This window comes from Hypanus sabinus, chromosome 22 (genome assembly GCF_030144855.1).
Source record: "Hypanus sabinus isolate sHypSab1 chromosome 22, sHypSab1.hap1, whole genome shotgun sequence".
Lineage (NCBI taxonomy): Eukaryota > Metazoa > Chordata > Chondrichthyes > Myliobatiformes > Dasyatidae > Hypanus > Hypanus sabinus.
In genome coordinates, this window is record NC_082727.1 from 41,259,828 (window position 1) to 41,273,174 (window position 13,347).

Sequence of the window (13,347 nt, forward strand, 5' to 3'; positions counted from 1 at the left end):
TCCCCTTTTCCTACAAGTGTCTAGGATCCTGTGGATCTTTCCCTCTTGATTTTAGTCGTAATCGGAGAGCTTTCCGTGCTTTAGATCTAAAAAAAAATACAAAAGCAAAATGTTGGAAACACCCAGAAAGAGTGTTCTGCAAGATGAAGCGTTAACTGTTTCATTTCCCATTCCACTGACGTTGTCTGACCCGCTTTCCAGCACTTTAGTTCTTAAAAAAAATTTCTAGAATCTGCAATTTTGATATTAATAATGTCACGTTAAATCTCTTTGGCCCTCTATCTTTTGCCGTATCAAACCCAGTGTGCTGGACTGCGTCACACCTTGAATTTGTCACCTGTCACCTTCTCTTCTGGTTAAAGCCCTTGGGGCTGCTTTTATGTTATACATTGTAAATGCAAGTTGCTGTAATTTTATGACTTCTACATTGGCTTCATCTTTTACATGTCATTTTAAAAAAAAATTCTCTAAGGTTATGCCTTCCTGCTGTTTCAAGAGGAAAGCTCTGTACAAGCTCTGATCGACGCATGTATCGAGGAAGATGGAAAGTTATACCTGTGTGTTTCAAGCCCCACTATCAAGGACAAACCGGTAAATGGATCTCCAGCTTAGTTATGCACGCCATCTGTTCTCTTTGTCATTTGCTGAGGCACTTAACCTGGGAATTATTCAACTGTCTGCAGCCCCTCCCTAATGAATTAAGATTCACACTATTATTTTGATTATCCATTTACTGATGTATGATTTTACTTTTGGTAAAATTCGAAGATTGGGTCTTGAAAATTTATTAATCAATATTCAGCTGCTTAATTAAGCTTTTGTTTGTAGTTTCCAGAACAATAAGTATGCAAAAAAATACCTATTATTATTTGTTCTTCATAGGTGATCATTGTATCAACACTGTTGTTGTCTAAATGCATCATACTCCCGGAAACTATATAAAATAAAAGGAAATGCATAATAATCTCTATTAGTTAGAAAATTACCCCAGCAATTTTCTAACAGTTTGAAGTCTCTTAGCTTTGTAGAAAAATGAATCTTAGCAATTTAAAATTTTAGAAAGAAAGTTTCCAATTTCTTTTGTACAGTTGATGTTCTTTTGAAGGACCAGGCAAATATTCATTTGGGTTTTCTGACTTAACTGTGCGTGTAACAAAATCATACTAAAATTGAATTATGCTATACTGCATATCCTAGTTGTCCAAGATGTTTGAAATTCCTGTATTTAAAACAGACTTTTCATCATTTCCGAAGTTCATTTAACAAAATCCTGTTTCCTTGAAGGTACAAATTCGACCCTGGAACCTGAGTGACAGTGATTTTGTGATGGATGGTTCTCAGCCTCTGGATCCAAGGAAGACTATCTTTGTGGGAGGAGTACCTAGACCTCTTCGAGCTGGTGAGTACAGCTAAAATAAGTGAACTGATGATGTTAAATGTGAATGTGAAGCAATTTTCAAAAGCTTTTTTGAGTATGTGTGAGTAGAATTTACAGAGCTGATTACAGCTGTATATTCATACCTTTATATATAATGGAGCTATTTTAGAATCTGGTTGGATATTAATACAAAATCTAATATTGGTTTATCTGGCATGAGATAGGAATGTTTAAAGATATTGTAGCATTGGTTACATTTAGCATTTGTCCTTCATGAATATGAACTGATGAAACACAATTCATTTGTTTCCTCAAAGGATCTGTCAGCTCTCTTGCTCATTATCATGGTTTATTTCCTTCAAAATGGCTTGCAGCCACACTTGAGATAATGTTGTTTCTACCTGTGAATGTATTGATCAGACAAATTTCTTTCATATTATTCCCTAGATTTTTAAAGATCAGAATTGAGAATTTGATTTGAAAACTTGGTGTCTACTAGAATATTGTATTTTAATTACTGTAATTATTATGATTGTACAATGGATGAATTGTGAGTTCCTGTTGTATTCTTCACATCTGAAGGCAATTTTCCATTTTACACACACATGGTAGAGATCTTTCTGTTGTGGTGTCAGCCAGCACAGTCCATATTTGAGCTTAAACAGTCACAAGATAATAAAGAGTTGCATTTTGAAGCAATAAAAATAAATAATATATTTTTCAAGTGCTGGAGCAGAGATTTTGGCTCAAGAATATCTGTGGACATAAGATTTAGATATTAGTGCCTGTTCTATTAAGAGTCAAGGTCACAAGTACAACATGGGAAAATGCCAATTGGTTCATAAGTATGCAAAAAGAAAACTAATCCCACTCCCATGCATTTGACCCATACTACTTTCTGTGGCAGCTGCTTCCATGTATGCACCCTCTATTATGTGTAAAGAAAAAACCCTCAAATTCTTATTAAACCTTTCATCTTTAACTTTAAAACTATATACTCTGGTTTTTGATTTCCCTTCCTTGAAAAAATGACTGCTCATCCTACCTCTGCCCCTCATGATTTTGTATACCTCTCAGTCTCCTATGCTCCAAGGAGTATAGGACCAGCTGTCTAACCTTTCCCAATAACTCTGGCCCTCAGATTTCGGCAACATTCTTGTAAATCTTTTTTGCACTCTTTTAAGTTTAATCACATCCTTCCTATGACATTGTGAGGAAAACTGAACATAATTCTTCAAGTGTGGCGTCACCAACATCTTGTACAATTGCACTATTGCTTCCCAGCCTCTGTGTTCAGTGGCCTGATTGATGAAAGCCAGGATGCCAAAAGCATTCACTGTCCTTTCAATTGTATCTCAACTTCAAGGTCCCTCAAGGTCCTTCTGTTCAACAACAGTACCCAAGGCTCTTCTGTTCATCCTAAAAATTCTGCCTTGATTTGTCCTTCCAAAATGTAATACTACACACTTAACTGAACTAAATTCCATTTGCCTTGCCTCAGCCGAAGCCAGTGAAGATCGTACCGTAATTCTTGATATTCCACTGTCCATGATACCATCTATTTTGGTGTCAACTGCAAACTTACTAACCAATCCTTATATATTCTCATGTAAATGATTAATATAGATGACAAATAACAATGGGCCCAGCACCAGCCTTAGGGGCATCACACTAGTCACATGCCTCCAGTCCATGAAACATTCGTTCTCCATCACCCTCCATTTCTTAACCCTCATCCAATTTTGTATCTGGTTTGCTAGCTCTCCTTGGATACCATATGATCTAACCCGCCATGTCAAACCTTACTGACGTCCATACGTACATCCTTGTCATTTCATAAAAAAGATCATGTTTCTAAGAGAAGCTTTTCCATGCACGAAGCCATGCTGCCTGCACGTAATCAACCCCACCTTTCTAAATACGGGTATATCTTATCCCTCATAATGTTTTCCATCAGCTTACCTTCCACAGATGCCAGGCTAACAGGACTATGATTGTCAGGTAATTCCTTACAGCCCTTTATGAGTAAAGGCCCCTGTTTTCCAGCAGCTCACCAGAGAATACTTATGTTAACAGAATGCAGTCGATAGGAATGAAATGGAAGTGGAGAACTTTGGGAATGGGAAAAGGGGAAAAACAGAAAGCAGGGAAATGATAAAACTAAAACTACCAGGCTGTCAATAACGATTTACTGAGATAGTATTGAGTTTGCTGACCACAAAGTTCTAAACTCAAATAAAGACCTTAAGCCCCATCTGATGTAAATCATCACAGGTACCCTCACTAAAAGGAGTTTATACTGTAACTACCCAGCCTTTGAAGACTAACTTCCCTGTTTATCCTCCATGCAGGTTTAGCTGCCAGGGCCAGCTATTTGAGTGATGGGTCCCTTCCCCCCCACCTACCAAGGGAAGATACTTCCAGCAAACAAAGTTGTTTCAACACAGTTCATTTATTTTCAGTGATATACATATTAAATCCAAACAACGCTCTTAATAAACTCTCAGAGTATTTCTATCTTATAAGTCTTCCAAATTATGAACTATTTCTAAAAGGATTTCCATATAATTCCTGTAAGCTAAAAAGACAAACCCACAAGCCACAGATGAATCAGTTGTCTGTAGCAGACATCAAAGGCAGAAGAATAGATTATAATTCACCCTGTGTTTCTATCATTCTTGTTGATGTTCTTTATCTCATTCCTAATAAGACTGGACTGCTCTCTAAATTGATATTGTTTCTTTGCCTCTTGCATGATTTCACACACGTTATATGGTTTTAGATATCTTTTAACACAAAAGTTCTAAAAACTTCTGGAGACAGAGTTCCCAGGTACTCACAATTAATGCTGTGTGGCTGACTCCATGAATACACAAGTCATCCAACTATTAACAAATCAGTTATTTATAATGCTAAATGGTAATATAATTCTGGTCTGTAAGCTTCTTTTGAACTAAAGAACTTAGCTGGCGTTGTCTAGTTTGAAACATGCCAAATTAAGTAATGCAGTGGCCTATACTGCATCTCTTCGGCAGGTGCTGTGGTGCCAGCAAGTCTATAGACAGTGCTTGTTTCCAAAGTTATCTTTTCAAATAGTCTGCCTGCCATTTACATTTTAAGAACTGAAGATTGTCTCCCATTTATGACCAGAAGCTAAACAAAGAATATTGGTTAGAAGTTTAACTTAATCAAAAACAACACTTTGATCTTTGGAACTCACAACTGCTCATGTTTAGAAAGCTGAAAGTGGGGTGGGGGCAGGAATGCAAAGCCTCTTGGCCCAACGACAGTGAATATCTGTCACATTACTGGGCAAATCTAAAATGTGAAAGTACTGTTTGTAGTCGTAATAAATTCAGAAATTATTAATAGGAGAATGTGTAGACAGGATGGAAACAAGATTTTTTAGCCCATTGAGTCTAAATAACAGTCCGGCACCAATGGCTGATAATTATAAAGTGTCATTTATTCTTTGTGGGAGAATCTAGCACCCATGTTAACTTCATAATGATACTTTGCTTGTTCCACTTACATTTTCAAGTCTATTATCATTTTGCTTTCAAACCAAAACTATAAGAGCCATGGACAAATCTAATATGAAAATAAATGCAGTTTGTGGACAGAATCTGCTTGATACTTTTATGATCCAAATCTTATATTCAACACAAGCAAACGGTGGATTGGCACAGTTTTTGTGGACTCTGGAAGAGAGAAGATTAGAGTGGAATGAAATGCTGGGATTGTCAGAATCAGTTCCCGAAATGAAAATAATGAACTGTTGATTGCAGACACTCCCACATCTGTCATCAGTGTCAGTTGGGCAGACCTTTTCCATTACTAAGTCATTAAAAATGGATTCTTGGCTGGATGGGCTCCAAATTCGCTCTGCAGAGAAATAATGATTCTTGCAGACTGATTTTTCTTTATTCAGAAAATTGCATATTATGTTATTTGTAGCAGTGATTAAAAGGTGAACAGACAAGTGAAAGCAAGTAATTGATTATGGGATTATGCCGTCCTACTGTAAACAAGTTATTTATAATGATTCAAATAACATCTTTGTTTTGTTTTCCATTCTCAGCAAAGTAACCCTTGATATTTTCCCTATGTTCTGCTTAATCAATTAATAAATATGCTAGTTTTAGAAACCAGTTATCAAATGTGTCTGTAGGAAGTTTAGAGTTTATTTCACAGAAAAGTACTAGCATATCAATTCTGCATCTACACCTTATCTGAGACTTTTATATTAATATTCTTAATAATATATTTGTAATTTTAAAAAAAATCTCTTATTGGATGTGTATTCTGAAGATGCACACTTACAGCTTAACTTGAATAATTTTTTTTTATAATTAAGAATAAATGTTTGCTAAAAGCAAGTACCATTTGTTTTACCAAATTGAAAGAGATCAGCAGCCAGGGTTATTATTTTTACATATCCTTTCCTTCTGACTTCTATTACCCAATCTTAAAACATTAAAAGCCGACATTAGTGTGCTTCAGGAAACTAGAGAAAATAGTCTAGTCTGTGGACATATCCATCTGTTTATTCATGGTGGTACTTGGGATGCTTGTTTGGACAGTGTGGATAATGGTTCCCAACCAAATATTTTTCCACTCACTATCTTATTTCCATAGAGCCAGCTGAACTTGTGTCCTGAGGGAAAGCAAATGCATAGAATAAACAAGACTACGGATTGGACTTTGAGATTTTTTTGTTGATAGTGCTTCTGTTTCATTACTGCAGAGTCGTGGAGATGAGGCCTGGCAAACCTTGTCTGAGATGTGAAACCCTTTGCTTTGAACTCAGATTTGTTAATTTTGGTGCTCAAAAGCTAATTTTTATGGAACTTTTTGGGAGTATGCAAACATTTTTTAAACAATGGTTGTTTACAACTTTGCACCACCTTTTCCATTTCATTTTGGCATATATCTTGACTGATTATTAATCCAATATAGAATTAGGAAGAAAATATTCAACCAAAATAATAATTAGCTGTATTAAGCAAAGAAGAGAATTTTAATTCTATAGATTGGGTGCCACGGTAGTAGAGTAGTTCTTCTTCTTGGGCCCTTAGTTCCCAGTGGATCACAGGCCATTAGACCATAAGACATAGGAGCAGAATGAGGCCATTCAGCCCATTGAGTCCATTCCACCATGGCTGATCCAAGATTCTATTCAACCCTGTACACCTGCTCCCTCACCGTATCCCTTGATACCCTGACCAATCATGAATTTATCAACTTCTGTTTTGAATATATGCATGGACTTGGCCTCCACTGTAGTCTGTGGCAGAGCATTTCACAGATTCACCACCCTTTGGCTAAAAAAAAAATTCCTCCTTACTTCTGTTCTAAAAGGTCGACCTTCGATTTTGAGGCTGTGCCCCCTAGTTCTGGATACCCCCATCATAGGAAACAACCTCTTCTGCATGCACCTTATCTAGTCCTCTCAATATTTGGTAGGTTTCAATGAGATCCCCCAGCATTCTTAATTCCAGTAGATATAAGTCAAATGCTCCTCATACGTTAACTCCTTCATTCCCGGAATCATCCTCATCAACCTTCTCTGGACTCTCTCCAATGACAATACATCCTTTCTGAGATAAGGGGCCCAAAACTGTTGACAATGCTCCATGTGCCATTGATGACCCATCGTCCAAAGTCGATGCTAAGATTGGAGTTCATCGATGTTTATGTAATCTGTTGCAGCCATGGTACAGGGGATTGGCCAGTACAGCTTCACCAGAGCCTTGGTGGCTTGCTTACCCATTTCCACCTCTCTTGGTGGGGACGTAGGATCAAACTTCGAGAGGCAGTGTAGCAGTTAGGGCAATGCTTTTGCAGCTTGGGCTCTTCTGCAGTTCAATTCCGGCGCCATTCTGTAAGGAGTCTCTGTACGTCTTCCACGTAGGATTACGGGGTATTTCCAGGTGCTCTGGTTTCCTCCTGCACTCTGAAGACGTACCGGATAGGTTAATTGGTCATTGTAAATTGGGTTGTGGGGTGGCTCAAAGAGCCAGTAGGACCTACTCCACACTGTATCCCTCAACAAATTTATTTGTTGGTCAATCAGAACAAAGAAAACAGCATTATTTGGAAGTGTTTTTGTAATGGTGGGGAAGTGGTCTAAGCACAGGCTTTGTTTTCTTGCAGTTGAGTTGGCTATGATCATGGATCGGTTGTATGGAGGGGTCTGCTATGCAGGCATTGACACAGATCCTGAGTTGAAGTATCCGAAAGGTGCTGGTAGAGTGGCTTTCTCCAATCAGCAGAGTTACATTGCTGCTATTAGTGCTCGCTTTGTGCAACTCCAGCACGGAGACATTGATAAACGGGTGAGTGAACTGCTCATTGTAGACATATTTGATTCATTGCTGTGATTGTTATCGATGTGGGAGAGATCTCCGAGCAGTGAGACTGTGTAATATTACTGCATCTGCTGGTAAATATCTTACAGTTCAATGGTCCACTGTATAGATGAGTAGCACAACAATTCATGTAAAGGTTCTGCTGCTTCTCACATTTCTTAATATTTTCTTTCAATGCACTTCTAAATAACTTTGCAAGTATTTTTGAATAGAATTCCACACTTGAATTAAATATTAATAGTTACAAAATTTGGGAATGTCCTTGAAAATTTCCAGGGTCTCGCAGTACTTCAGTACCAATTCATTGAGTTCAGTTTGCTCTACATCTATAATGTGATGATGTAACTAAGAGATCATCGGGATCCTTATGATCTTGACTGACTTTTGCTAACCTTTGTACGCTTACCTTGACTTTCAGCAAACAGACTCTGAACATTGTAGTGAAACCAAGATGCATTTTTATTGTTTAGATACATTTTTTTTCATTTTATGGGCAACAGGTGAACCTGCGGTCAAATTCTCACTTTCTTCATTCAAAGGATATGGTGAGAAAGCATGTGTATGAGGTTGAGTGGGATCCGGGGTCAGCCATGATGGAATGGTGGAGCAGACTTGATGGGCTGAATGGCCTAATTCTGCTCCTAGTCTTATGGTCTCTGGTCTATGGTCTTATGTTCTTACTATATTTATGAATTAAAAAATAATAAACTAAAGCTTTTCCATTGGCAGCACATTGATTAACATGCTTTGGTTACCTTAACATGTTGATCCAAACTTAAATAGGACTGTATGAGCATACTTGATCATTTACTCATGAACATTCTTGACTGACTGACATTGAACTTGAGTTTTTCTCTCTTCTGGCCACAGAAATCCATCATTTAATTCTCTGCCTTCGTCATTCTGTAATTTTCACAAGTTTAAACTGAATATTCCAAAATATCCAATAGGTCAGTAGACATCAGTGGAGAGAGAAATACATTTAACAATTTGTGTTGATGGTCCTTCATCAGAATGTGTTAAAAATGCAACCACTTTTCAACAAGTATTAGAGAAAGCAGTGAACAAAGAGAAAACTAAAGGGAAGGCCAATAATAGGATGGAATGTTGGTGAGATGAGGTGAGGACAAAGTCAAAATGGCAATTGAGCAGGAAAGGAAACAAAATATGGATCTGCAGTAGTTGTTAATGGAAAAAGCTGATTGTCTGAACTTGTTATAATGGAGCAACATTGAATCCAGAATTGAGTATCCAAGCAAAATGGGTTACCTAGTCCTACTTCCTTCCTGTTCTCAACAGACAGCTTATGTGACAAATCCACGCGACTAGTTTCAGTCCCGTTAAACTCCTGATATTGTGTTTTTGTTTTGTCATTCATCATGGTAACTTGTGGTATCTGCGCCACAGAATAAACTGCTGATCAGTGCTCATTGGATTTTGCCAGGGCCAGCCCATGTTCCATGCCTGGATCAACAGCCCCAATCCAAATAGTAACCGAAGAGTTGAATTCTTGGTGTAAATGAGAGTGACTGCCCTTGGCTTTAAAATAACATTTGACCAAGTGTAGCATTAATTAATTCTAGTAAAACTTAATAAAATACTATATAATAATAATACTTTCCAATAGCTGGAAGCAATTTACACAAAGGAAAATGGTTGTGGTTGTCATTGGCCAATTACCTTGGACATCACTGCAGGATTTCCTTGAAGCAGTCTCCTGGGCTGAATACACTTACTAATGTCCTCACTTTAGAAGTGGGGATTTTTGCCAACTGATTCCACTTGCAATGCTTCAGATAAAGCAGCAGTTCCTGCCTGCATGCACTAGCTCAGGAAAACATTCAGGCCTGGGTTGAAAGTGGCGAGGAAAGTTCAGTTCACATAATTGCCAGCTAATGACCATCTTTGACAGAAAGGAAAATTGAATTATGCTCCTTGATGTTTAATGACATATTCACCAAATCCCATATCAATGGCACACAAGAAGTCACTGTTGATCAAAATCACAACATATAAGGCAGGTCAGAGGATGGTGCAGTGGTTTATTGAGAAAGAGAGTGTATCGATTGCTTATAGTAGGATAAAATAGCTGTTATTTCTGGGGTGTGTTAATTTTTGCTACTTAATTTTCCAAATGCTCAGTTCAATATATGCCACAAAATATCACAAATCTTAGAATTATAAAATTAATTTGAAATAGAGTGAATATTTTGCATGCATGTAGAGAGTCAGAGACTCAGAAAGGTCCTTCAGCCCATCTGATCCACAATGACCACTATTCCCATCCATTTGCTCCTGTTTGGCCCACATTCTTCTAAAACAGGGGTTCCCAACCTTTTTCTTTTATGTCATGGACCCCTACCATTAACTGAGGGATCTGTGGACCCTATGTTGGGAGCCCCTGCTCTAAATCTTCCTGTCCACGTACTCGTTTAAGTACTTCCTCTAGCCTCAACTACTTCTTCAAGCACAAGGGTTCCCAACCTGACGTCCATGGACCTCTCGGTTAATGGTAAAGCTCCATGGCATAAAAAAAGATCGGGAACCTCTGCACAGGCAGCTCATTTCATATACTGGCCATCCCCTGATTGAAAAAGTTGCCCTTAGATTCCTATTAGATCTCTCCCCTCTCACCTTAAAGCTATGTCACCCAGTTCTTCCTGGGGAAAAAGGTTGCATACATTAGGAGATAAACTGTTTGCACACATAAGCAATAACGTGATGATTTGGAAAGTTTATAATACAGAAGGCTATTTGGCCCATTAAGCGCATGGCAATTACTAAGGACTCCTTCCTAAATCCCACCTTTCAGTATCAAGTCTGTAAGACTGTAGGTCTCTGCTTTCCAAGTTCAGTTTAAACATGACCTTCAACCCTCTTAGGCAGTGAATTCCAGACTCCTCCCACCCTCTGGTTGAAAAAAAATCATCATTTGCCCTCTGCTACTTCTGCCAATTTCTCTAAATCCATGGCCCCTGAATTTTGACCCATATTCAGAATTTACTGCTCTGCCTTTCTTCTATGGGAACTAGTGATCTTTCCCTGCCTTTTGGTATCAGAGCTTTTGGCTGTCTGGCACTCTGTTTGGCAGACATTATCATGTATTAATTACTCTGCTTGAATTAAGTTTGAATTAAGTTTCTCCTTGCATTTGTCCCAGATTTTCCCCCCAATTTTGTCAGTTTCTACTTCTTTGTACTTGCACTTAATGACTTGAATGGTGCTAAAGATGAACATTTTCTATTTAAGTTACTGCCCTACATTCCTCCGAGTTTATTTTTAAACGTGTGTCCGTGTTTGATGGACATTTCCCTGCAATTCACATCCCATTACATGATGCCTCTCTGTACTGTTGTCTAGATAATTCTCTTCACTTTCAGTGATCAGGAATGTATGTGGTGGTTGAGCTGTGACCAGTACACGGGGAGTATTGTAATTGTGATAAATGACCTTCGACTTGGTCCTGCATTTTGTTCAATATTTTGTTTGTTTTATACAGATTTGTACTTTAATCTTGGTTCTTTTGCCATCTCTACCTACTTAGTCAAATTTTCTTCTGCTTTGATTTGTAGAAATGTTGCCATTTAAGTATTCCTTTTTGGTGATGGGGGTAAGAGGCATTTGTAATGATCGCTGGAATAGATCAGCCTAAAATTTCTAGTGTACTTGGGTAGGGTAAGAGACGAGGTTGTGATGGTTTGGGATGATAGAGAGGGATCGGTACCTCATCATTGGGTAGGTTAAAGGGGAAGAGTGGTTGGGTTAGGAGAGGGATGAGGTCCATGCTGTGGTTAGAAAGGGTTAAAGTTGGGAAGGATTAGTCTGTTTGTTGGGTGGCTGGGCTGGGAAGCAGGGATTGGAGTCTATGCCTTGTGGTGGGATGCAAGAAGAATTGGGGTGGACGCTTGGAGAGAAGTATCTGACCTCGTACCTTGGATTGCGGGTTTGGAAGACAGCGAGAGCTGCATGAGCAACAGATAATGATTAGCCAAAGGCCATGGAGTGCAGTCCAGGATTGTGTTTGAGTTTTCAGGGCAGCAGTGAGGAAATGGATAGAAGTGTTGTGCTGGAGATCAAGGTCTCCACTGGGAGCCTGGATAGATCCCCAAGATGTGTTCAGAAGTTGGGGCAACATCACCGGTTGTTGGGGCAGGGGTATCAGGAATCACGTTTGAGGATAGGGATCCAGGTGCAGTGTAATCAGGGACGAGAGAGTTGACCACACCTGGGGAAACTTGGTGTTACTTCCAACATTGTGCTCCACAACACAGATTTGTAGGGGGAAGGACATGATCTTGTGTGCTCTTCCTGCTGCCCAAATTCTGCCTCGTTCCTGAAGCTATCTGGTTGAATTTTCAGGTTAATTATATATATATAAAAAAACTGGAAATCGTTATTATCATGTTTCACACTCAGAGTTGTGTTGCATAGGGAGACTAATTTTCAATTGTACGGTTCTGGAAAAAAAACCAGCAATGTGATTGAATTTCTAGGAACTATACGGTGTTTTGTACCGTGGCTAATACAGGTAAATTCAAGCTGTACTGCTTTTGTTTAAAATACTTCCTTCAGGCAGCTTATTGTAGATGACAATATTTTGTTTCCATTTTAAAAGAAGTCAAACAAAATGTATCAGGAGAGATGGTATGGTAACTATTTCAGTAATTCATTGGGAAACATTGGGAGTATCAGATAATTTTTGTACATGCTTGGCACTGATTAACAATCTTGCTGGAGAGGTGATGGGCAAGATCTTACAGGCTGAGAAGGAGTAGTTTGTTTGCTATTATGTATAGATGCAGCAAATAATTTTGAGAAAATTATTCTGTTCGAAATGAATTTGTGACAAAAATGTAGTCAGAATTCTTGACAGCTTTTCTTGATTTGGATGTTTCAGCCAAAAGTGACTAAGTAATATTGCAGATTTGGAGCATTGTGCAGTTTATAGAACTGTGTGTGACTCAGGAAATGCAATTTCCAATTGGCAGCTTTTATTTTCAGGGCATCTGTGTGAATATAAATAAACAGTGTTTTTGGCCCAAACCGTCGACTGTTTATTCAGTTTCAAAGATATTGTCTGACCTGTTGAACTCCTCCAACATTTTGTGTGTTTTTTGCTTTGGATTTCCAGCATCTGCAGACTTCCTTGTGTTTGTGATTATACTGTGTGAATACCCTATTGCATAGAGTCATAGAAAACCTGCAGCACAATCACAGGCCCTTTGGCCCATCCAGCCCATTCTGAAACATTTACGTTGCCTAGTCTCATCGACCTGCACCCAGATCATTGCCTTAGATACACCTCACATCTGTGTACCTAAACACATTTCTCTTAAATGTTGAAATCAAAGTTGTATCCTCCACTTGCACAGGCAGCTCATTCCACACTCTCACCACCCTCTGAGTGAAGAAGTTCCCCTCATGTTCTCCTTAAACCTTTCACCTTACACCTTTAACTCATGAGATGTAGTTGTCTCAGCCAACCTCTGGGGTAAAAAAACTGCTTGCATTTACCCTATCTATACCCCTCATAATTTTGTATGCCTCTACCAAACCTCCCCTCGATCTTCTACATTCTAGGGAATAAAGTCCTAACCT

At 38.6% G+C, this 13,347-nt stretch overlaps 1 protein-coding gene across 5 annotated transcripts in view; it reads left to right on the top strand.

Annotated features, from left to right (window-relative positions):
• The window catches only part of cpeb3 (cytoplasmic polyadenylation element binding protein 3), a 108,319-nt gene that overhangs the window by 76,421 nt on the left and 18,551 nt on the right, over positions 1-13,347 (top strand). For all 5 annotated transcript variants that reach the window (XM_059947597.1, XM_059947601.1, XM_059947600.1 and 2 more), the window contains 3 exons: positions 473-591; positions 1,285-1,399; positions 7,535-7,716. In XM_059947597.1, coding sequence (XP_059803580.1) covers positions 473-591; positions 1,285-1,399; positions 7,535-7,716 — 416 coding nt within the window. The remainder of the gene's footprint in view (positions 1-472; positions 592-1,284; positions 1,400-7,534; positions 7,717-13,347) is intronic.